This window comes from Dendropsophus ebraccatus, chromosome 1 (assembly GCF_027789765.1).
Source record: "Dendropsophus ebraccatus isolate aDenEbr1 chromosome 1, aDenEbr1.pat, whole genome shotgun sequence".
Lineage (NCBI taxonomy): Eukaryota > Metazoa > Chordata > Amphibia > Anura > Hylidae > Dendropsophus > Dendropsophus ebraccatus.
In genome coordinates this window covers 207,227,282-207,252,425 of record NC_091454.1, presented here as the reverse complement: position 1 = coordinate 207,252,425, position 25,144 = coordinate 207,227,282, and the positions used below count along the sequence as shown (strand labels likewise).

The 25,144-nt window shown below is 43.6% G+C and overlaps 1 protein-coding gene across 2 annotated transcripts in view; it reads left to right on the top strand.

Moving 5' to 3' along the window:
* Positions 1–25,144, top strand: part of ADGRL1 (adhesion G protein-coupled receptor L1) — a 279,116-nt gene that overhangs the window by 131,058 nt on the left and 122,914 nt on the right. For both annotated transcript variants that reach the window (XM_069945803.1, XM_069945814.1), the window contains exon 2: positions 291–424. In XM_069945803.1, the coding sequence (XP_069801904.1) occupies positions 355–424 (70 nt within the window). In that variant the 5' untranslated portion in view covers positions 291–354. The remainder of the gene's footprint in view (positions 1–290; positions 425–25,144) is intronic.

The window sequence follows — 25,144 nt, the reverse complement described above, 5'->3', positions numbered from 1 at the left end:
TGCCTGTGATCCCTCTCCTCTCAGTGATACACAAGGACTGGAAGATTTCTCACATAGTCTCTCCCTTCTCGTGGTGTCAGCTTTAGTTAACCCTTGCAGGCGTCCGGTTGTCCGCGATAGACCAGCTACCTCTTATATCAGGGAATGTGAGATATGCTGCAGATATAGCACAGATGGTGCATAGGGACTATCCTATACAATGTTCATGTATCTTTCCTGTATGCAGATATAAAATAAACCATGGTGTACTGCAATCTTATTATATGACTATGTCTGTGTTTCCTTTGCAGAGCTCTCCGTTTGGCGAGGTGATGTTACAGAGGAGCGCTCAGTGACAGGGTCGTGTCAAGCGGTATGGCGGGGGCCTGGCTGGTTTTGTGGGGTCTCTGTTCAGCCGCCATATTGTTGACGTCCTCTACTCAAGGTGAGACCTTACCATGTGCTAGGGTGGGGAGGTGAGACCTTACCATGTGCTAGGGTGGGGAGGTGAGACCTTACCATGTGCTAGGGTGGGGAGGTGAGACCTTACCATGTGCTGGGGTGGGGAGGTGAGACCTTACCATGTGCTAGGGTGGGGAGGTGACACCTTACCATGTGCTAGGGTGGGGAGGTGACACCTTACTATGTGCTAGGGTGGGGAGGTGAGACCTTACCATGTGCTAGGGTGGGGAGGTGAGACCTTACCATGTGCTAGGGTGGGGAGGTGAGACCTTATCATGTGCTAGGGTGGGGAGGTGAGACCTTACCATGTGCTAGGGTGGGGAGGTGAGACCTTACCATGTGCTAGGGTGGGGAGGTGACACCTTACCATGTGCTAGGGTGGGGAGGTGACACCTTACCATGTGCTAGGGTGGGGAGGTGACACCTTACCATGTGCTAGGGTGGGGAGGTGACACCTTACCATGTGCTAGGGTGGGGAGGTGACACCTTACCATGTGCTGGGGTGGGGAGGTGAGACCTTACCATGTGCTAGGGTGGGGAGGTGAGACCTTACCATGTGCTGGGGTGGGGAGGTGAGACCTTACCATGTGCTAGGGTGGGGAGGTGACACCTTACCATGTGCTAGGGTGGGGAGGTGACACCTTACTATGTGCTAGGGTGGGGAGGTGAGACCTTACCATGTGCTAGGGTGGGGAGGTGAGACCTTACCATGTGCTAGGGTGGGGAGGTGAGACCTTACCATGTGCTAGGGTGGGGAGGTGACACCTTACCATGTGCTAGGGTGGGGAGGTGACACCTTACCATGTGCTAGGGTGGGGAGGTGACACCTTACCATGTGCTAGGGTGGGGAGGTGACACCTTACCATGTGCTAGGGTGGGGAAGTGAGACCTTACCATGTGCTAGGGTGGGGAGGTGAGACCTTACCATGTGCTAGGGTGGGGAGGATAGACCTTACCATGTGCTAGGGTGGGGAGGTGACACCTTACCATGTGCTAGGGTGGGGAGGTGACACCTTACCATGTGCTAGGGTGGGGAGGTGACACATTACCATGTGCTAGGGTGGGGAGGTGACACCTTACCATGTGCTAGGGTGGGGAGGTGACACCTTACCATGTGCTAGGGTGGGGAGGTGACACCTTACCATGTGCTAGGGTGGGGAAGTGAGACCTTACCATGTGCTAGGGTGGGGAGGTGAGACCTTACCATGTGCTAGGGTGGGGAGGATAGACCTTACCATGTGCTAGGGTGGGGAGGTGACACCTTACCATGTGCTAGGGTGGGGAGGTGACACCTTACCATGTGCTAGGGTGGGGAGGTGACACATTACCATGTGCTAGGGTGGGGAGGTGACACCTTACCATGTGCTAGGGTGGGGAGGTGAGCCCGGGCCATTATGTAGCACATAACGTCATCACTTACTCAGTAAAGGGGTTATATAACCAATAAAATGTTCATCTGAGGAGGAATATTCCTTCCAGACTCCAATTATAGAAATCACAATAAATCACTGGATCCAGATATCTCAATAATACCACTTAATATTATATCTTACATATAATGATCAGCCATCACAGCATCATGTGTCAGACAGTGCCATAGTCTCACCGCTCTTACAGTAAGTAATCCCTCTTTTTTCTAGATCAGAATGCGTAGCCTTATGGTGTTATGAAACCAAAGCTCATGGAGTTTCTATAATACAATACAATCCTGTAGGGAGTTGCCATATAGTGGCTCGGACCCTTTCATAGATAAAGAAGTATGGCTATGCTAGACCATATATCCAGTACCTGGCCTTATTATAGGGGTCTCCTACTTATTAGAATGTTCTCTTCTCAATAAACTGATCACAAACTATCCCCTCCCCCCCCCCCCCAACTGGGATCCTCTCAGTGATCAACTGTAATCTATAAGGTAAACAAGCAGTAAGGGGAAGATTAATCAAACATGGTGTAAAGAAAAACTGGCTCAGTTGCCCCTAGCAACCAAACAGATTCTGCCTTTCATTTTCCAAAGAGTCTGAGAGAAATGAAAGGTGGAATCTGATTGGTTGCTAGGGGCAACTGAGCCAGTTTTACTTTACATCATGTTTGATAAATCTGCACCTAAGTGTTTAGTTTCCCTACAGCACCCCCACAGGAGAAATTAAGCATTACACAGTGTCTACACAAATCAATGGATTGGACAGGTCCACCAGAAGAAGGGACGATCTTTTTAACAGCCATCCACTGTCCAAGAGGAACGTGAACAAAGGACTCCCCCCCCTCATTACCCAGACAACCTCTTTAGCATCTTGTACAGTCTTTGTTGGCCTTATACCGAAAAGTATATTGTAAGTCCTTCTCCTATGAATTCAACGGAAAGGCAGGAGATGATTGAGGATTTTGGAATCAATATGGTTAGAGTAAAAGCCCTATTACACCAAGCGATTATCTGCTGTATTTGACCGATTATCGGCTATTATGATTATCGCTATTGTTTAAAGGCAATGATCAGCCAACATGCACAATGTCGGCTAACCTTTTTCTTTTAACAATTTGTGAACGATAACAACGGTCTGCTGGCCGCCGTTCTGTGTAATAGGAGTGGCGGCAGCAGAACGTCGCTATCTCTTATAGGCCCCTCCTGCAGCTCCCCGCAGCCCTCCCCGCTCTTACCCGCTTGCTGTTGGCATTTGTAATAGTGCTGGCAGCAGGGGGGAAGCAAGCGCTGATCTGACAGGTTGTCGCTCGCTTGCTCTCGCTGATCGGCCCATGCAGTAGGGCCTTTAGATGCCTATTTGTACCATGTAAGGACTGGACAAAAGTATTGTGCAATGGCAGATCTACCAGGCCATGAGTTTTCTTCGGGTACAATACTTGTAGATTAAATCAGCGGTACTCACGTCTTCCCGCTATGTGGTCGTTTATTTGTAGCAAATCACCGACATACAACAGTGGGGGACATCACAATGAAAGCAGGGGTGTTGCACAGGTGACAGCGAGTTTCGCGCGTCACGCACGTTTACTGGCCTGAAGTAACATCAGGCCAGTAGAAGCACGCGAAACCACTGTTGTATTATGTCGTTGATTTGCTACAAATAAACAACCACATTGCATGAAGATGTGAGTTCTGCTGATTTCATCTACAAGTATTGTATAACTGGGTCTACTTCGCAGCAGAGCACCACATTGGTCAGCCCACATCTGATTTCATTGAATTGGCTCCAAGCACCGCACACACCTTGATCAGCGAGCACGTGAGTTGGGCAGTAGCAGATGATCACTCCTTCTTTTCCGTACATAGTTTTCTTCGGGTGTCACCAGGCTTATTCTGACAAGGTTGGGGTATTTGGATTACGTACTGTAATGGGCTAATAAAATCCTAGTATGTATCTCAAGTAATTAGAAATGCATGGCCCAGGCCTAGCGTGGTGATTCATGCTGTTCTGTGAAGACTGACCATGACCATCTTGGCTCATATGTTAAGCAATGCTTCCTGGTAGTCATGTTTGGTCGCCCAGTGAATTGACTCCCACAGTATTGATTACTTAGGCCTACATTGACACGAGCTGACTACAAAGCCGGCTGAGGAGTTATGGAAACCCATAACTATCTTCTCTTCGCTGGTTTTCCCTCCGCCCCTTTGTAATTATTCTCCATCTTTCTTCTTTTCTCTGTATTTAATCATCCTGCAGAAAGGTAATTAACACCTAATTAATTCAGGGATCTCTCTAACCTGGGAGTCAGGAACACTCAACACGTACTGGCAGATACATAAATTGGGAGAACTCTTGCCAACTTTGGCTTCATACTTCCGACAAAAACAACAAACAAAAAGTTTATTTCTTCAGCTGAGATAGTTTTCAAAAAGTAACAAGAAGTTTGTCGCTGTCTTAAAAGTAATTCATAGACTTAAAGGGGTTATCCAGGATTAGAAAAACATGGCAGCTTTCTTCCAGAAACAGCAGCACTCTTGTCTCCAAGAGCTGCAAAACTAGAAATGAGCTGCTGTTTCTGAAAGTAAGCGACCATGTTTTTCTAATCCTGGATAACCCCCTTTTTTTTTTTTTATTCAAATCTTTATTTTTACAATTTTATAAAAAAGAAACAAAAATAGTTTACAAAAGAAATTCAAGTACAAATACAAACTCGAACAGTGTGTACATTCCAAATACAAGTACCAATAACCGTTATGGCCCAAAAATTTATCAAACCCACAACAGTATCGGTATCCAGATCCCTTGGCACAAGCATAGTTATATAGCAAAAACAAATACTCTATTTATAACTTAACGGACAATCGCCCTAATCATTTTCATGGAAAAAATGTACACATTGTCTACCTTCTCTTATCCCCAACCCCGTCCTCCCCACCCCTACCCCCCAACCCCAGGCATGGCTGCCCTTCCGAGAGGAGAGAGAGAAAAAAATAAATAAATAAATAAATAAAAAAAAAAAAAAAATTATCCTTCCCATCATTTTATTTTTCTTCAAAATAATTAAATAAATAAACAATGTTTATATATCAGGTGTCACTTGCCAATTTTTCCAAAGACATTGGAACCTCCCCCTCCCTCTAGCTCCCTTTTCAAAATACCAAACCCTTTCATATTGATAAACTTGGTTTATCAGGTTTTCCCATTCAGTAGACGTTGGGGCCCTAGGGGCTATCCAGTTCCTTAGAATATGTCTCCCATACAATGCACACAGACACAGAGGATGGGATCCTACTTGCTTATATCAGTATTGTACACCCTCAAATGCAGCGGCAGTGTGGAGCTGTACTCTGCAACCTATCCTGCAAATTAAAGGAGAAGTCCTGTGAAAATAAAAACCACTTCCTTTTTCTCTTCATAGACTTGTATGGGCAGCATGTAATTTAATCTCTCAGTGAACTCATATTCAAGACAGATTTGAGCTGTTTTTTTTTAGATAGTATTGATAGTTTAGGTATTAAAGGGGAAGGAGGAAAGGACACAGATAAGGGTGGAGAAAGAAGCATATTTCTCTGATAAGATACTTTGCAAATATTCTTATAACGCTTGTAAATTTTTGAAATTACAGTGGCAATTTTGGAATGACCCTTCAGCTCTCCATAAACTTCCATTCTAGTACGTACTCTAACTCTTCTTCAACATCCTGCTGTTGATGAGTGAGATCTAATACTCATGATACTTTCATATAGTCTTTGTTGCTTCTTTTTCTCTTTAGCTAATTTCTTTCCCTCTTCATAGACTGGGCAGCATGTAACCTAATCTCTCAGTGAATTGATATTCATCTTGCCTTTCAGGACAGATTTAAACAGTTTTTTGTTGTTGTTTTTTAGAGTAAATTGAGAGTTTAGGCGTAAAAGGGGAAAAAGGAAAGATAAGGGTGGAGAAGGAAGACTTTTTCTCTGATAAGATACATTAAAAATTTTCTTTTATATGCTTGTAAATTGTTGGAATTACCATGGCCAGCTTGGAAGGACCCTCCAGCTCTCTTGCCACTTCCGTTCTAGAACATAACTCTTCTTCAACATCTTTTCCCTGAACCCTGCATTGTGCCGTCCCACTGTTATGCCTCCTAGTAATATGTGAATAAAGCGATAACTGTTACCACTCCCCATGTCATTGGAATGTATTAGCATGCGGAACACCCAGTTGTGAATTTATTCATAGATTTCCAGGAGGAATAACAGAGAAAAGGCACAAGTATCGTTGAAAAGAACAGACGTGTCAGGGTAGCCGCTCCTCTTTAATTGATAATTATATAAGTGATCTTGCTGTGAGCAGAACAGATGAAATCTCAATCTCTGAACCCCGGCAAAATAGCTGGCATCTGTGATAGTGGTTGGCAAATTTGGTATGCCATTTGTGTTCAGATTCTGACCTGTGTCACATGTTATTATATTTTATTCATAAGCGTTAGGACATTCTGCCGAGCTGTATTTGGACGTTGGCCGTGACAGGGTCATTTACAGAGGGTAAAGCAGAGCAGGACGTCTACTAATGCACTCACTGGCAAGTCTGCTTTGTTCCCATCAACAATGAATACATATACAATGAAAATTGCTGGTCGGAGATGGTTCTATTATGTATAACTAGGCTTTAAGCTTTCTAACTTGTAAGCATTTCCTAATGAGAATTACTTTGCCCCCCCCCCCCCCCCCCCACCCCTGTAATATCAAGCATCTGATTGAATATGATGGAGGACAATGTCTTTTCCACCCATATAAGAATGAAGTCTGTCTGTGTTGTAAGGTTTAAGAACAAGAAGGAGGTTCCTAAGGTTTGACTAGGAATCCGAGTAGCCGTTCCTTACATTCCATTTATTTTAATGGAGATCAACTGCTAATTAATAAATTACATTAAAATGGAAATCAATTCTCCAATCTTTTTATTAAAGGGGTATTCCAGCTCCAGGAAAAAAAACATAAAAGTGAGTCAGTATGCTATGAAAGTAAAAAAAAGGAAGCGTACTCACCTACACTGCTGCCCCACCTCTGCTGTTGCTTCCTGTGAGGCACCATCTCTGCAGTCACTGGCTGAGGAAGGTTATCACTGCAGTAATTGGCTGAGTAGGCAGTTCCTGGGGGGATGACTTATCAGAGGAACCAGAAAGAAGCGGTGATGGCAGAGGATTGGAGCAGATGAGTACGCTTTCTACCATAGTGCTACCATAATATATTTTGGACTAATCTTAAAAAGTAGAATTTCGGACAAATATAAAATTCCAGGGCCAGCAGGGGGTGCTGGGAACATAGTAAAGAATCTATTCTTACCTGTCCCCGTGCCCCCACAGTGCAGCATCACCAGCTCACTGACCGCCACTGGGCTCCAGTTTCTCTCAGCTTCCTGCATTGCCTTGACCCATCAGGAAGTGCCCTCTCACCCACTAAGTGACTGCAGAGGTGTCCCACCCCAGTAACTGACTGGCATTTCTTATCTGGGATTTTATGGAATGAGCAAAGGCCCGAGGGACACAACACTGTGAATCCCTATGCTTGGACTGCAGTACACAGATGTAGGCTTTCTGTACACAATAAGTTGGCTTTCTGTCTATGGGGTCCCGGCCGGAGCGTATGCACATGGTATACGTTCCGGTCGGGACCCCTAGCGGCGCCGCAAACAACTGACAAGTCAGTTATTTGCGGCTGGTATTCTGAATAGCGGCCACAGAAAGCTCTGTCAGTGCACACTATGGAGCGAGCGGCTCTGGACACAAGCTTCATAGTGTGCTGTGGTGAGTTCTGATGTGGGCGCGTAGGGATGCGCCCGCATCAGAACTCTGCAGGCCGAAAGATCATCTTTTTCAGATGACCTTTTCAGAGACCGGCCGCTCCGTGACCGAGCCGTAATCTGCCCCAATAGCAAATGTTTAGGATGCTCTGCGAGAAAACGAAGGGTTTTTTTTTGGGGGGGGGGGGAATGAAAACATTCCTGGTGGTGGTTTATGTATATTAATAAAAAAAATATATACTCAGCTACTCAAATCCCCCACTCTAATCTGGTCACCACTACTACCTAGTTCCAATGAAACATCGGGTCTGCAAGAACTGCCTGCTCAGCCAGTCACTGCTTTTCTCCTGCACAAACCAGGAAGAAGCAGGAATTGAAAGAGCAGCTGCAGGGAGCATCGGGGTAGGTGAGTATCACTACATTTATTTTTACATCATCCCCAGCAATGTAAATAAAAATTTTAAAGCCCTGGACAACCCCCTTTTAAGAATTACATGGTACCCATTAAATACAGCAGGCATACCCCAGGGAAAATGGGCAAATCTGCGACTTCTCCCAGGCGTATGCCTCGGGTTGGACTTTCGTAAATGTCCCCTATGAATCCAACTCTTTTTTTCTAACATAGAGTGGGAGTGGACCATGCTGCAGCGCGTCCTCTCAAACTCGTTCTCCCGATCAGAACATTTAGACCCGGACAGATCAAAACTTTTGATATATCTCTATGACAACAGGTACACTTTAAGACTCTTTCAGATGTCTGTTTGTATTATGGGTTTACACTTTATATGAATTTTTAAAAGGAACCTGTCATCACTTTTATGCTGCCCGACCCAATGGTCATCAGGGCAGTCTTCAGTGGCTTCTACCCATTTATTGGCCTTGATTGATATAATTTATTCTTATATCCATAAAAGAGAGCTATCAATCAAGATTGGTAGGGATAAGATACTGGGGACTGCCCCCAATGTCTTGTGGCTCGGGCAGTATAAAAGTGATAACATGCATTTTTTTGTTTTAATTGGTAAAATCCCGTTTCCACAATGTGAATTCACCACCCTAAAACTAAAAATGCACAGTGTGAACCCAACCTTACAGTCTGCAGTCTGGACTAGTCAGATAAATGCAAAGTGCTGAAGAATAGGAGGTCTCATGAACGTTGATACTGCACCTCCATCCGCCTTTCATTTCCTACAAAACTAGAAAAGAATCGGTGCCCTTTCAGACGCTGTGTTAAGAAGCCGTTCTCCACTAGCTTAGCTTCTAGGGAAGAATATGGTGTCGTAGGTTATATGGAACCATAGGGACTTTGTGCGGCTGCACAGGCTCCATTAACACGTTGCTGTGTGCATAAGGTCTAGTAATTCCCTAATATCATATTATTATCAAAATCACCTACATTAACCACCATTCCGGTCGTGCAGCAAAGCAGCCAGGGGGAAAAAAAAAGTCTTTTTTTTTTTTTTTGCAAAGAGCGTTAATACTACAGCCTGTATGTGCCGTCCTGAAATCTGCAGGTGTGTAAAATTCACAGTAGACCTGGCGTATTATTAGAACGTTCCTGCTGATATAGCAAGCGGAGCTAATAATAACATTATCTTTGGGAATTATTACTTAAGCAAGCCCTCCATACATTCTGCAAGGTTCCTCCAGTCTGACCCCAAAGCGATGTCAGTCACCGGGCAGATCTCTTTAGCTTTTGGAAAACATTGGGTGCCCTAATAATAGGAAGGGGTAATATTACAGGGTAATGGAGTGCAACATCACGGAGAAGGATCATGTGACTGGCCATACATCTCCCTTACTAAAAAGCCTGACATGTCTCCTGAACAGTAAGCAGATGGCCTGTATTCATATATCATATCTTTTATATTTGCCATGCACATTAGATTTATGATAACTAATCCATCAATTTTATCAAGACCAGTAAAACCCTACGTGTGGGGTCCTCCTGATCAGTAGCGGATTATAATAGGTTCGTTTCGAGCGGTAGCCCAAAAAGACTTATATTTTCACTGGTGTATTGTCTCCTGGCTGCAGTTTTCCCATGATTTGCAAAAAATTTGCTGCTTTTTTACAATTTTGCACAAATCAGGGCATCATGACATTATCTATCCTGTACTATGCTCCTGACTTTCCTCCAACAGTCGATGTCAGGAGATAGAAGGAACAGGAAGTTAGATTTTTACCATGCCTGATCCTTTTGTTCTTAGGGAAGGTAAGCCACCACCAGATTCACAGATGATTCACAGCACATGTTTATACGCAGGGGTGGGGTGTCTGGGCTTGGGGGTTTGTAGGCCAATCAAGCTTCATGTTTTTTGAGGCCTCTAAAAAAAGGGAGCATTTTTTGTGCAAAAACTTTTAGGGTGTTTTTGTTTGTTTTATTTTTACTCATTTTTGTTTACCCTTTTATGGTTATTTTTAGCTGTATTTCTAGAAGAAGAAAAAAGTCCAAAAACAGCTATTTTTTAAGGCTGGGTTCACACTACGTATATTTTAGTCAGTATTGTGGTCCTCATATTGCAACCAAAACCAGGAGTGTATTAAAAACACACAACGGACCTGTTCACACAATGTTGAAATTGAGTGGATGGCCGCCATTTAATGGCAAATATTTGCTGTTATTTTAAAACAACGGCTGTTGTATTGAAATAATGGCAGTTATAAAGGCGCGGCCTAAAGTCAATTCTCCTGCATATCAGGAGAACGGCTGACCAGAATGATGTAATACGCCGATCTGTTCAGTATTTGTGTCACTAGTTTATGCTGCATTTATTTAAGGCAGCATAAACCTAGTGACAGATTTCCTTTAAGCTATGTTCAGACACTATTTTTTGAGGTGACAATACGGCTGTATTTTGATAATTATATCAGTAAACAATGATCATGAACATTACCGCCGTAGGTATTAAAAAAAAAAAATAATCTGTGAACATATCCTTAAAGGGGTCAGGAAAGCTCAGCAGCCACAGTGAATAACGCTGGAAGCTGAGCGCCGTTTATAGTGAGGTGGTGGCACTGGGTTACCGCTGATCGGTTCCTGTTCATGTCAGTGCACCACGCTGATCAGCAGTTGATGATAGGATAGACCTTCAATCATTTCATTCCAGAAATCTTTTAAAAGGTTGTCCAGGATTATCCAGGATTATAAAAATATGGCCACTTCCTTCCAGAAACAGCGCCTATCCTGACCTCAGTTTGGGTGTAGTTTCCATTGACGTAAAAAAAAGGGGCTGAATTGTAATACCACACACAACCTGAGGAAAAGGGGTGGCACTGTTTTTATAAGAAAATAGCTGTGCTTTTCTAACCCCTTTAATTTTACAGTAGGAATAATAAGGCCATAAAATGAGCATATGTGTGCAAAAACAGCCATTTTACTAATGAGTTCAATAAAACTCAATAGTAAAAATCCTTATGCTGAGTTTTTTCATCTACAAAATGGGGCTGTAAAAATCTAAAAATGGACCGAAATACTTAAAGGGAACTTGTCACCAAGACAATGCTATCTAATCTATTGCCATCATGTTATAGAGCAGAAAGAGCTGAGCAGTTTGATATATGTCTTTATGGGAAAAGATTTAGTATAACTTGTAATTTGTTGATTGAAATCCCAGATCATTCTGTGTTTAGGAGTCCAGTGGGCAGGATCACTCAATGGACTGGACTCCTTATGGAAACATCATAGATTTCAATCAATAAATTACAAGTTATACCAAATCTTTTTCCACAATGATATATATCAAACTGTTCAACTCCTTTTGCTCTGCAACATGATCCCGATAGCTTAGATAGCAATTTAACGGTGATAGAATCCCTTTAACATGAACATAGCCTCAAAGGTTCACCTGGATACTAAGGATCGATCTCCATTTAGGCTAATGTACAAAGAAGAAAAGGGCAAAACAAAGATGAAATTTGGCTCCCCATTGTGGTATCATATTATGTGAGCCACATTATGCGCTCGCTTACCGAGCTTATTACACAGCTCGATAATTGTTTAGCAAGGGCTGCACAGACATTGTTAGCGATACCCGTGTAGCCCTTGCCCTTGAACTGTATACATACCTCTTTATGGTCCCTGGTGTTCTTCTGCCTTCTGCCCGCTTCCCGAAACAACCATTGTAATTTCAGATCCGGTCTCTGAACTGACAGGCTGCTCAGCCAATCACTGGCCAAGACCGCCACGCCCAGTGATTGTCTGAGAAGCCTGTCAGCTCAGAGACCGGATCTGAAGTTACAGCGTCAGCTCTGGGAAGCGATCAGAGGGCATGAGAACACCAGGCAGTAAGGACAGGTAGGTATAAAGTTTCGATGTTTGTTATATCATTTGAATTTAAAGGTTAATCGTTCCGTGTAATTGCAGGTAGGGATGGTCCGAAACTGCCGAGGTTCGGGTTGTATGAACCTGAACGCTCAGCATCAGATTCCCACTGTCTGGCCGCTCCGTGCAGTGGGTGGATACAGCGGGAGGACCGCCTGGAAAACTGGGATACAGCCTATGTATCCCAGTTTTCCAGGCGGTCCTCCCGCTGTATCCACCCTCTCCACGGAGAGGGCAGACAGCGGGAATCATTGCAGAGAGTTCGGGTTCGTACGAACCCGAACCGAACTTGGTTCGGACCATCCCTAATTGCAGGCAACAAACAAAAAATTGTTCCTATATTGTTAATCGTTGATTTAGATCTGAACCAAAAATTTTCATTAATCGTTCGCTGTAATTCCACATTCGTTCGCTCAAGTTCAGCATTTGTTCACTAATCGTTCAGTGTAATTGCACATTGTCCATTGTTTTGCTGGGATCAGAAGGAATAAACGGTCATAGTAAAGATCGCAATAACAATCGTAGTAACGATTGTAACTAACAACCATTGTTCTGTGTAATATGGTGAACAATTTTAGTTTAACCATAAACAATCTCGTTTGCAATCGTTTATCGTTAGTCGTTAAAACTCGCTCCGTGTAATAGGACCCTTAGAGGTGAGCGAATCAGATTTGTTTTGCTTCGTACGAAGCAAAACTGATCTGTGCTCATCTCTGTCAGGCTGCCATCTCTGTCAGGCTGTCAGAGAGGAGATACCACCCAGGGATTGCCTGGAAAACATGAATACAGCCATATCTGTGTCCAGGTTTTCCAGGCAGTCCCTAGGCGGTATCCTCCCTCTGCCTGTATTCGGCAGCCTGATGGCGATGAGCGCAGATCAGTTTTGCTTTGTAGGAAGCAAAATGAATCTGCTTCGCTCATCCCTTATCACTGTGATCGACTGAACAGAGCAAAAATCAGCTGAATCAGCCTGATTTGAAAGATTATCACTCCATGTAATTGGGCTCTAAGGGCCCTATTCCAGGGGCCGAGCAGGGCCTGATCAACGATGTAAACGAGCGCCGATCTGCTAGATCGCCGCTCGTTTACTGGGCCTATGATCGTTAAGCGAGGGCTGCAGGGACATCGTCACCAATGTCCTTGCAGCCCTTGTTTCATACATTACCTGTCCGGGCTGCAGGTCTTCTCCTTCTTCCTCCTGGCCACACGCCGCAGCAGCTTCGGAGCGGGGCTGTCTGAACTGACAGACCGCTCAGCCAATCATTGGACGCGGCGGTTTTGGACAGTGATTGGCTGAGCGGTCTGTCAGTTCAGACAGCCCCGCTCCGAAGCTGCTGCGCGCGGGACCCCCGGAGAAGGAGAAGACAGGTAATGTATGATGCTGCTGAAATCGTCGGTCGCCGCCGCGCACCGCTATTCTACCGTAGCGATGCGCTGGTGGCGAACAATGATTTTAGGTCTGAACCTAAATGAACGATCAGCCGATGACACGATCATCGTCTGATCGTTCTCTCTATTCCACCTCCGATTTGGCCGATTATCGCTCCGTGGAATAGGCCCCTTAGTCCCATTCTCCATCTTTTGTTTGCTAACAATACAATACCTCTGGAGATGAGGGTCCTGCCCAGGACTCATCACCTAACAGCACAGAGGATGAGATGAAACAGGGTAGGACCCCACAGCAGCGGTATATATGCCCTTGGCTATAACATATCCTTAGGAATAGACGCTTAGGCCTCACAGATCAAAAATTTCCATGTCTGTTCAATGGGTGTAATAAATGCCCTAATTTCCTGCATTCGTCTGGTGAGACTTTATCTTTAACCTTCACTTACAGCTCCCTTGCCCAGGGAACATGTCTCCATCTTTTCCTTTCCTCCTACACACATTCGTGTAATTGGCATAAAATGAAGGTACAGAATTGCATTTGCCGTCGTACGGGGCTCCCAGAATTTTACTTTAAGTTACTTTATACATGGCGTACGAGGCTGCATCTTAAAATAGCTCTACCATGGAGCAGATCACACCACCAAACACAATTATTTCTCCTCTACAATGTCACTCTTGTTCTCTGGGCTTACACGTTGCCTTTCTTCCCTGTGTGTTGTACAGTAGAAGTGCTGGTGTCACCTTTGTGACCCTCAATAATTTGCCTGTGTACCCGCTATGTTGCCTGCGCGGCTGCAGAGCCAGTAAGCAGCTCTTCAGCCATAAAACACACGGCCTGAGAATGGTCAAACTGTGCTGAGGTTTCGCTCCGAGCAGAAATGAGAAATTTTAATTTAGAGGGTTGAAACAGATGTGAGTAGGTTGATGGAGTGTTACCCCGTGCTGAGATTTATAAGAGAGAGCTCCCCATATGCCTGCCTCTGCCCACAATAACATGGTATAACACCATGTTTTTCTAAGTGAGATTTCCCATCTTCTTCAACACAACCTTTATTTTCAGGCCTAATTATGTGTTATTTGCCACTGGGTTAAAGGGGTATTCTGCAAAAAAAAAAAAATAATAATAAATGTTTGTTTAAATGGGTACACCAGCAATCTCATAAAAAATAAAATGCACAAAAAGCATATAGGTGCACTCACCGATCCCCCACTGATCATTTGACACCTTTCCCACTTGTCTACACTGATCCAAGCCCCATATTCAAAATAATCCCTGTTTTACATCATGGCACCCAGCCAGAAAACTACATCTCCCAGCATACATCTCATCTCAGAGCCAACTGCCTGGTGCCTACCTACCTCTGGCTCTTTCTGCTTTGGCCGGCTGATCATTGATAGGTGCGAGTCAGTTACAGAACAATGTTACAGCTTGCCTGGCAAACAGAAGAGACGGTGATCACATGACCTCTGTCTCAGAAGGGAGGGGGGGACAGAGGAGTGGAGACAGAGTGGACCAGGAAGTGAGGATATTCAGTAGCTTCAGGGAGTCAGCATGTTATACAGACAAACAGCATATTACAAGCAAGGTTAGATTATGGGTGGGGATTGAACAGGGTTAACTCTTTTCCTAACTGGAGTCGCTGGATTGACAGTTATCCCCACTCACTCTGCTACATTGTCCGGGGGGCTGCAGCACTACTGACACAGGCTGCTTTACCTACTGCAATGTCTTACATAATAATAGACATCAGGGAAGGCTCACTATCGCTTGTGTGATATGTAACTGCAAGGACCAAGGTTTTTGGAGCCCTGCAGTTCCTGACATCGGTGGCAGCTGCAAAGTTATATAACTTTACTAAGGAGATGTAAAAAATATATTTTTTTTTTTCAACTAAGATCTATCAACTAAGGGTCCAGGTGGAAGGGAACATAGTCCATACTTTAAAAGCACAGGTGCCAAACCTGCAGCCTTCTAGCTGTTGCAAAATTACAATTTCTAAATTTACAAGTTCTTCCATTCTCAGGCTTTGTTCCTTCACCGTGAGAGACTGTCCGTTCCGGGTCACAGAGCGGCTGGTCTCTTAATAGCGGCTGCAGAAAACTGACATATCGGTTGTTTGCGGCGGCGCTAGGGATTCCGGCCGGAGAGTATACTATGCTTATAGGCTCCGGCCGGGATCCCATAGAACATAAGGCAGTGTGTCTTTTCGTACAAAGTACAGAGGTTGTTGCCGGTTGCAACACCGGCCATACAGTTACGAAAAGATATGCTGTGGGAACATAGCCTTATCTTGTATTCGTATAATAGATTATATATATTATAATTTTGTTACTATATTTATTACTTTGGTGGGAATAACCTTTTCGTTAGAGGTTGCTATGATAAGCTGATCATGAGGGGTTCCACTTTTTAAACCTCCATAATCAGATATAATCCGTGAGGAATCCCAGGAGTAAATTTTCAGTTTTCCTACACCACCATGACAGGAGAAATGAAGGATTAAATATTTCTAATTGAAAATAGTGGGATGTCTATGCCCTCCAGGGCAATAGAAGCTATTTGTAGTTACTCTCTAGTCTGGATGAAAGATAAGGGTCCTCAATGGTGAACCCCCACTACTAAAGCCTCTATTACATGGGCCAATGGTGAGGAGCAAGTGAGCGCCAACCTGTCAGATCAGCGCTTGCTTGTTCCTCTCTTACCCCGCTCACTACCTGCGCTATTACACGCGCTGACAGCGAACGGATAAGAGTGGGGGGCCACAGGGAGCTGTGGAAGCCCATAGGAGATAGCAGCCATGTGCTGCCAGCGCTCCTGTTGCACAGAACGACAGCCAGTAAACCATTGTTATCATCCAAAAATCTTTCAAGGATCAGCTGATATGGTGCAAGCTTTTACACCAAGCGATTATCAGCCGTAACAGACATTAATAAGCCGAATACGGCCAATATTCGCTTGGTGTAATAGGGCCTTAACTCTCACCATTTTCTAATGAGTTATTTGACAGTGTTTCCTAAACGTGATAAAATTTTTACATGTAGAGTATTTACTTTTGTTGTCTTCTCTTATCTGATGATTTAGATCTACTAGGTGGATTATTCTAGGTAAATTGCATTGGGTATAGGGCTTCAGAAATGATAAACTTGCGTGGATCATCAAAATGACCACAAACATCTGATAGCCGGGAGCACCGAGTCCCAGAACTGCACTGATTTTTACACAGAAGGGCCTGCTTTGGATAGACAAGCTCTTTAAAGGGATTATCCGGTGTATAAAACCTGGTTTCATCATTATCTTCTCATCTATTGGCCAAAGCGGCGAGTCTGGAAGAGCTTTCCTGACCGGAATTATAGACAACCCACTGATTTTAATGGGCTTTATAGTATCAACTTGCTACCACTAAAAACAGTTCCTGTTGAAGCATGTAAGCTCTCGGATATGGACTTTTAGGCAGAGATGAGCGCAGTATGCTCAAGTCCGATGCTTCCGCATTTGAATACCGTTGGCTCAAAAAGTTGGATACTACCTTAAGAAGTCTTGGAAGACATGGATACAGTCTATGGCCTATGGCTGTATCCATGTTTCCAGGACTGCCTAGGACTGCATCTAACTTCTTCAGCCACCGGTATTCAAATGCCAAACAATTGGACTCAAGCATGATCCACTTGTGCTCATGCCTACTTTTAAAGGGGAAATATCAGCAGGTTAGACAAATCTAATCTGCTGACATCTCCCTAATGTGTACAGGGAGCTGAGGGTAAAGGTATGTCTCTTACCTTTATCCTCTATGTGGATCCCATGCAGATTAAATGTAATTCTATGTCCAGTCTGGCCGTTTGGAGAACTGCCCCGCCCCCAGATGCTGATCTGCCCCTGGCCAGTCCACCCCTTCTAATGATCATCACTCTGAGAGGCAGGGCAGTGCTCCAATCGGCCTTACTGGACACAGGATAATATTAAAGCTGCAAGGGAACGGTACCGAAGATGCCGGTAAGGGTGGTATTACACGGAACGATTATCGTTCGAAAAATCGTTAAATCGTTCGGATTTGAACGATAATCATTTCGTGTAATAGCAGGCAACGATTAAACGACCAACGAGAAATTGTTGATCGTTTAATAGGATCCAGACCTATTTTTATCGTTTGATCGTTCGCTCATGGTTCGCACATCGTTCGGTGGAATAAGAATTCACAGCTGAAACGTACGCAATAGCGACGACTAAACGACCGCAAGAACGATCATAAATAACGATCATCGTTTCGTGTACTTGGGCGAACGATTTCGGGTCGTTTGCCTTAGCGGTAGTTTAGATCGTTTATCGTTAATCGTTAGTCGTCGGAAAATTGCTTGGTGTAATAGTACCCTGAGAGAGATACCTTCATCCTCAGTGCCCCGTGCGCAATAGGGACCCATCAGCAGGTTAGATTTGCCTAACCTGCTGATAGTTCCCCTTTAAGGACACGTTCATACGGCCAGAAATTGTGCTAAAAAATCAGCACAATAATCCTCGTAGCTGGTTTTGATGTGGATTTTAAGTGTTTTTTTCAGCTGATTTCAATGTGAGCACAAACCAAAAGAAGTGACATATCACTAGTTTTTCCATGCAGGGAAAAAAATCATGATGTGGTTTTTGAAAAACATCGTTTTTTCTTTCCCCATTATTTATTAGGAAATGGCTTTCAAGGCAAAACCACACAGTTTTTTGGGCAGAAATCAGCACAGTTTTTATGTCAAATTCCATGTAGCCTGTTTGGTGTCGTTTTGTAACTTTTGGAGCTGCTAAAATAATACACTGGATTATTTTGGTTACACGTATGATTCCCTTCTTTTGTTCTATGATCTATATGAGACAGTGTGGGATCCACGCAAACCCTTATTTCCCATCAGGGGCGTAGCTAGGATTCACGGGGCCCCATAGCAAAAATTTGTAAGGGCCCCCCTCCCCTACACACAACACAAAGCACTGCGAATCCGCTTTACTGCTGGTGCACTGATAACCCCTGGCCTCTACATGGAGGTCTGCACATTTTCCTTTCCTACTTGATTGCCAGCTGGAGAACAGAGATCAGAGGTTATCAGAGCAATGAAGCAGAGATGTCTGTCTTCTGCTTGTTAACCCTTTTTAGTGTTGCAGCATGTAAGTAAACATTGGGTCACTTACACACTGAAGTATATAAGGGGTTAAGCAGAAGGACACACGCACTTACCTTCTCCCCTGGGCCCCTCTCCTGCCCTGGGCCCCATAGCAACTGCCTACCCTGCCTCTATGGTAGCTACGCCACTGTTTCCCATGTGTCTCTTAGTTTCCCCAGTGGAGGCGCTGCAGAAAAGGTGAACACTTCCTGCCAAGTCTTCACATTGGTTACAGCTGGGGGCCAATAAGAGGACAGTAATTGTTATTTAGGCCTTATTCCAATGTTACGTGAATACAGTCCTTGCAGAGAAGATCAGGGATTATGGAACAGATTCACGGCCCTCATGGCATCATGAGCGAATCAGTTTAAGTCTTTGTGGTACTGTACTGACACAGCTGTCTGGCTACATAATGCGAGAAGCTCCAAACTATACCGTACATTTATACACACCGTGCACGGAACGTGTAAATAAGACCCGAGAGTCATTTTGCTAGCAAGTAGGGAGAGTCCAAAGCAGAGAACCCCTTTAAGGGTCTAACTGAGCTATCTCTTATATAGGTCTCCACTTTTACATTATGGTTTATTCAACAAAAGATATATTAGCCTAGTTACTGTATGTATTTGTTTGTAGTGGTAGGAACAGCTCCCGGACGTATGGAGAACATGTAACTCCACAAAGACTATTCTTCGGCCGATCTGAAACCATGGCAACTATTGACTATCATGGCTATTGTGAAAAGCCCCTCAGTCGTATAGCGAGCCAGGTTTACATGAGACGTACACCAAGATAATGTGTGAATGAGAACGCCGAGAAATCTACATATGCAGAGCTCCAGTCATCTCCTGCTGTAATAGGAGCTTTCCGGAGGGATCATCCAGCTTATATAGCCTTCTGCCATATCATATAGTGGTCAGGTCATGCTGGGGTATAGTAATATTAGGTCATGGTTCTGTTGGGAAGTATATTGTAGAATAGAGCACTACACCTCCCAACATGGCCATAATACAATTCTATTATACTATATACATAGACACTACACCTTCCAACATGGCCATAATACAATCCTATTATACTCTATATATAGATACTACACCAACATGTCATAATACAATTCTATTATACTCTATACATAAACCCTACACCTTCCAACATGGCCATAATACAATTCTATTACACTCTATACATAGACACTACACCTTCCAACATGGTGATAATACAAGTCTATTATACTCTATACATAAACCCTACACCTCCCAACATGGTGATAATACAAGTCTATTATACTCTATATATAGATACTACACCAACATGTCATAATACAATTCTATTATACTCTATACACAGACACTACACCTTCCAACATGGCCATAATACAATCTTATTATACTCTATATATAGATACTACACCAACATGTCATAATACAATTCTATTATACTATATACATAGACACTACATCTCCCAATATGACCATATTACAATTCTGTTATTCTCTATACATAAACCCTACACCTCCCAACATGTCATAATACAATTCTATTATACTCTATACAAAAACACTACACCTCCCAACATGGCAGCTATTGACTATCTTGCTTGGTAGTGCGATAATTATTTCGCTTCGATATGTTATTAGTTTTGTTATCTAATTTTATTCATCTGTCATATTTTATATATTATTCACTGATCGCACGGTTATTCTTATAACCCTGTATTTATGTAAAACTTCAATAAACTGTGTTAAAAAAAATAATAGAATAGTTTTATGGTCATGTCCAGTGATTGGGTTATATTGGGAGTGAAGCACTATAATTATAGAATATGATAGAATGTTGTCATGGTCATGTCCAGTGGTTAATCATATTTGATGTGTAATGTCAATGTATAGAATATAATAGAATTGTATTATGCTCATGTCGGAGGTGTAGTGCAATATGTATAGAGTAATAACAGAATAGTTGTATGGTCATGACCAGTGGTTGGGTTATATTGGGGTGTATTGCTTTAAGTATAGACTATAATAGAAGAGTCTTATAGTCAGGTCCAGTGGCTATTCATGTTGGGAGGTGTAGTATCCATGTATAGAGTATAATAGAATTATATTATGGTCATGTTGGGAGGTATAGTGTCTATGTATAGAGTATAATAGACTTGTATTATGGTCATGTCCAGTGGTTGGGTTATATTGGGGGTGTATTGCTATAAGTATAGAGTATAATAGAATAGCATTATAATCATGTTCAGTGCTTGGCTCATGTTGGGAAGTGATTGCTCTATGTACAGAGTATAATAGACTTGTATTATGGCCATGTCCAGTGGTTGGGTTATATTGGGGTTGTATTGCTATAAGTATAGAGTATAATAGAATAGCATTATAATCATGTTCGGTGCTCGGCTCATGTTGGGAGGTGAATTTCTCTATGTACAGAGTATAATAGACCTGTATAATGGCCCTGTCCAGTGGTTGGGTCATACTGTGGAGGTGACGTCCTATATATTGTGTGTATAGAGTATAATAAAACTATTATTTGCATAGTCTGCCGAGTAACCGTAAGCCAGACGCCAGTTATTAATAGGACTGTACAGTCAATATACCCGGTATGAGATTAACAGCACCAGGTACTATCTTTACATCCCGTATTCAGAAACACACAGGCTTTAATATACATTAACGTCCGGCGGTGGATTTACTTGCACTTTAACATGGTTATATTTGATTGGGGAATATATGTCTCCGAAGTGACTTTGTAGGTGATCCATCCACATTACATTGATATATCTCCTCCTCATGTGCTGGTGATCCCTGTATGAACCTCCATGCATTATTTATGAAGCTGGGTAGCATGTCTGAAGTTGCACATCAATGACCTAAGCATCATTTGCATGGATAGCCAATAGCGTCTACTAGATGAATAGATGCGGGCTTTTCCCTCACCACACAATATCCTGTCCTGGCTGATAATATGATTCGGTTTGATGTCACGCAGCACTCATAGGATTATGGGCTTTTGCCTTCAGCACTTCTCTCATTAAAGCGGGAAGACTACAAGTCCCAGAAGTCGCTGCTGCTGACGGCACTGTGGGATCACATATCTTGATAAAAAGCAATCTGTGTTGTGGCTCAGGAGTGATTGTAGCAGGTAGCGAATGACTATCGGTGGCATTTTAATCTTGTTACCGTGTACCGTGCGGCAAGTATCTGCGGTTATGGATATTCTCCGAGCTGAGCGTATAATGAGACGACCAGAGGCGGAAGGTTTTGTGTGCCGCAGAATGGAAGGTAGCAGACCTGGGATGTGGATGGGTGTACTGGAGATAGGGGACTGTACTGGGAGTGTACAAAGCTGTAATGAATAACACATAATAATAATAATAATAATAATAATAATAGACTAAATTCTACTCTCAATGTAGGTTTATAAAAGCAGAGAGTTGCCACACAATAGGATGCGATCTTATAGCTACACCATGGGTCTCCAAACTGCGGCCCTCCAGCTGTTGCTGAACCATAATTCCCATCATGCCTGGACAGCTAAAGCTTTGGATTTGGCTGCCCAGGCATAATGGGAAATGTAGTTTTGCAACAGCTGGAGGGCCGCAGTTTGGAGACCCATGAGCTACACAGTCAAAGGGTTAATACCGGCCTATATGCAACTATGGAGGCTACTATCTAATATATGCACTAGCAACAAGAAGCTGCAAGGTTTTTAACTAGGGTGTTGGGTTGGTAATGGACACTAGCTATAGAAAGGAAGACAACAGGCATAGGTTCTTGGGCCCATCAGGCTGTAGGAAGCTGTAATATTGTTTCCATACCACTCTACTGTGTTTTCCCTGAAAATAAGACACCCCCCTAAAATAAGACACACCAACTAGACTACCAACTAGCCTAAAGTAAGGTATCCCCCTGCAAAAAAGGCCCCGACACCCTAAATTAAGACACCCTCCTAAAATAAGACACCCTAACTAGACTACCAACTAGCCTAAAGTAAGGCATTCCCTTGAAAATAAGGCACCCCCACCCGAAACTAAGACGCCCCTCGAAAGTAAGGACCCCCGTTGCAAAACACCCCCTGCAACTCCCTTAATCCCCTCATGGACCTTCACAGCCAGTGGTGCAGGCATACTTGTCCACGGCCCCTATGTCCTGCCACACGTCTTGCTGCTGCTGTGCTCCTGCTTTACTCCTACACTAAGAACGTTGGTAAGTATGCCGAACGGAGAGCCGGAGGAAGAGCTGGGCAGAGAGCTGGGGGAGAACAGGGCAGAGAGCCAGGGGAGGCCCGGCGGAGAGTAAGGGTTAGGCTGGGTGGAGAGCTGGGGGAAGAGAAATAAGACATCTCCCAAAAATAAGACATGGGGGAGATTTATCAAACATGGTGTAAAGTGAAACTGGCTCAGCTGCCCCTAGCAACCAATCAGATTCCACCTTTCATTTTCCAAAGAGTCTGTGAGGAATGAAAGGTGGAATCTGATTGGTTGCTAGGGGCAACTGAGCCAGTTTCACTTTACACCATGTTTGATAAATTTCCTCTTAGTGCCACTTTAAGAGCAAAAATTAATATAAGGCACTGGCTTATTTTTGGGGAAACACGGTATGTACCCGCCATCTGCCTCTGATTTCATAGGTTGAAAATCCAAAAAAGCAGTGCTACAATAACCTCTAAAAATAATAACCAAATTCACCGAAATAGAGTATAAGGAAAATAAGATCTAAAATGTAACTTTTAATGATCTCAAGATAAAATAGATAACAAATATGAAAACCAGACAATTAAAGAATTCAACAGTACTAGGAAATTGTTTACCTTACCGCTCAACGGGGGCTGCTGAGTCGGAATAACCTGGAGTGGCCGTGGACCATTCAATTCTCCGTGGCTGTTCTGAATCCTGAATGGGTTCCACGTGGGCGGCTAAGATCTCCTGATAAGTGCAAGCAGGAGAAAAACCGATAGGGTGCACACAATATGGGAGACAGGACAGCCGGTCCCTGACACTGTCCTACTACACCCTAATAGTTCTGTCCCTCCAGACACAGCTCCCGCCCTAATAAGGGTGACTCCGCCACACTCACTCCTAGGGTCCTTATTAGGGCGGGAGCTGTGTCTGGAGGGACAGAACTATTAGGGTGTAGTAGGACAGTGTCAGGGACCGGCTGTCCTGTCTCCCATATTGTGTGCACCCTATCGGTTTTTCTCCTGCTTGCACTTATCAGGAGATCTTAGCCGCCCACGTGGAACCCATTCAGGATTCAGAACAGCCACGGAGAATTGAATGGTCCACGGCCACTCCAGGTTATTCCGACTCAGCAGCCCCCGTTGAGCGGTAAGGTAAACAATTTCCTAGTACTGTTGAATTCTTTAATTGTCTGGTTTTCATATTTGTTATCTATTTTATCTTGAGATCATTAAAAGTTACATTTTAGATCTTATTTTCCTTATACTCTATTTCGGTGAATTTGATTTCATACTGTAGGTTGCAGCTAGAGATGAGCGCAACTCGAGCATGCTCAAATCCAATCGTTCGGCATTTGAATAAGTTGAAGTTAGGTTTTCGACAAGGGTGTTGGGCTTCACTGCAAGGAAAACTGGCCGTGGCTTCTGGCAATGGAAGGGAGAAAACAGACATAGCTAAGGGCTCTTGGGCCCTGGAGCAAGTTCAGCTCTGGCTCATTCTGCTGTCATACTGAGACAAAACATAAATCTCATCCTATATAAACTGTAAGACACAGACATATTATGGCTCTGTAAAACATCAGGTTGTATAAAGTTGTAATACTGTTCCCATATCACTCTATTAAGTAGTACTGCACCTTCATCTGCATCGGATTTCATTCTGTCAGATTCTATAATAATCTGCCAGTACAAAAATCACGCCATGCCTTATTACGGACATATTGTAGAGGAAAAGGCAGTATATAGTATATTAGATATTAGGAGGCGGCAGACGAATCTAACCTGCTGTTTTCGCCCTGGCCAGCCCTCCCCGTTAAAGGATTATGAGTGGAGTAGGCCATTGGGGGTGGGTCGGATCGTTGCTGTGGGGGCGGAGCAGTGCTCCAAATGGCAACCTTTCCAGCATCCTAAATAAATCAAGACCTCGCCCAAAGATGATTCAGATAATACAGACTGCAGACCAGACCTCAAAATGAATTTAGACCTCAGACAAAAATCCTGTATTCTGACACCAATTAACCCTCGCAACTTCTTAACACTTAAAGGGGTATTCCGCTCAGGTAACATACATGTTGAATCATCCCCCCTCCTGAAGACTAACAATTTGTTCCATATTCATTGTTATCTTTTCAGTCTTCTTCCCACAGTTCTGAAGACACAGAAAACTGTGTGAGCTTTTCTCTCCCTCTCCCCCCTCCCTTTCGAGACGGCTAATGTAAACAGTGTCGCTGGCCAGCTGTCTCTGCACTCTAATGCCGAGAGAGTTAATCTAAGGTCAAGTTGCTGGTGACCCCACTGTGATTAATCCTCCCAGCATTACAGAGTTCAGAGACAGACAAACAGGGACACTGTTTACATGAGCCGTCTCGAAAGGTAGAATGGGTTCAGAGTAGAGACGAACAGCTGAACAGCTCTCACACAGTTTTCTGAGTCTTTAGCAGAAAGCACAGTCTCAAAACTGGGGAAGGAGACTGAAAAG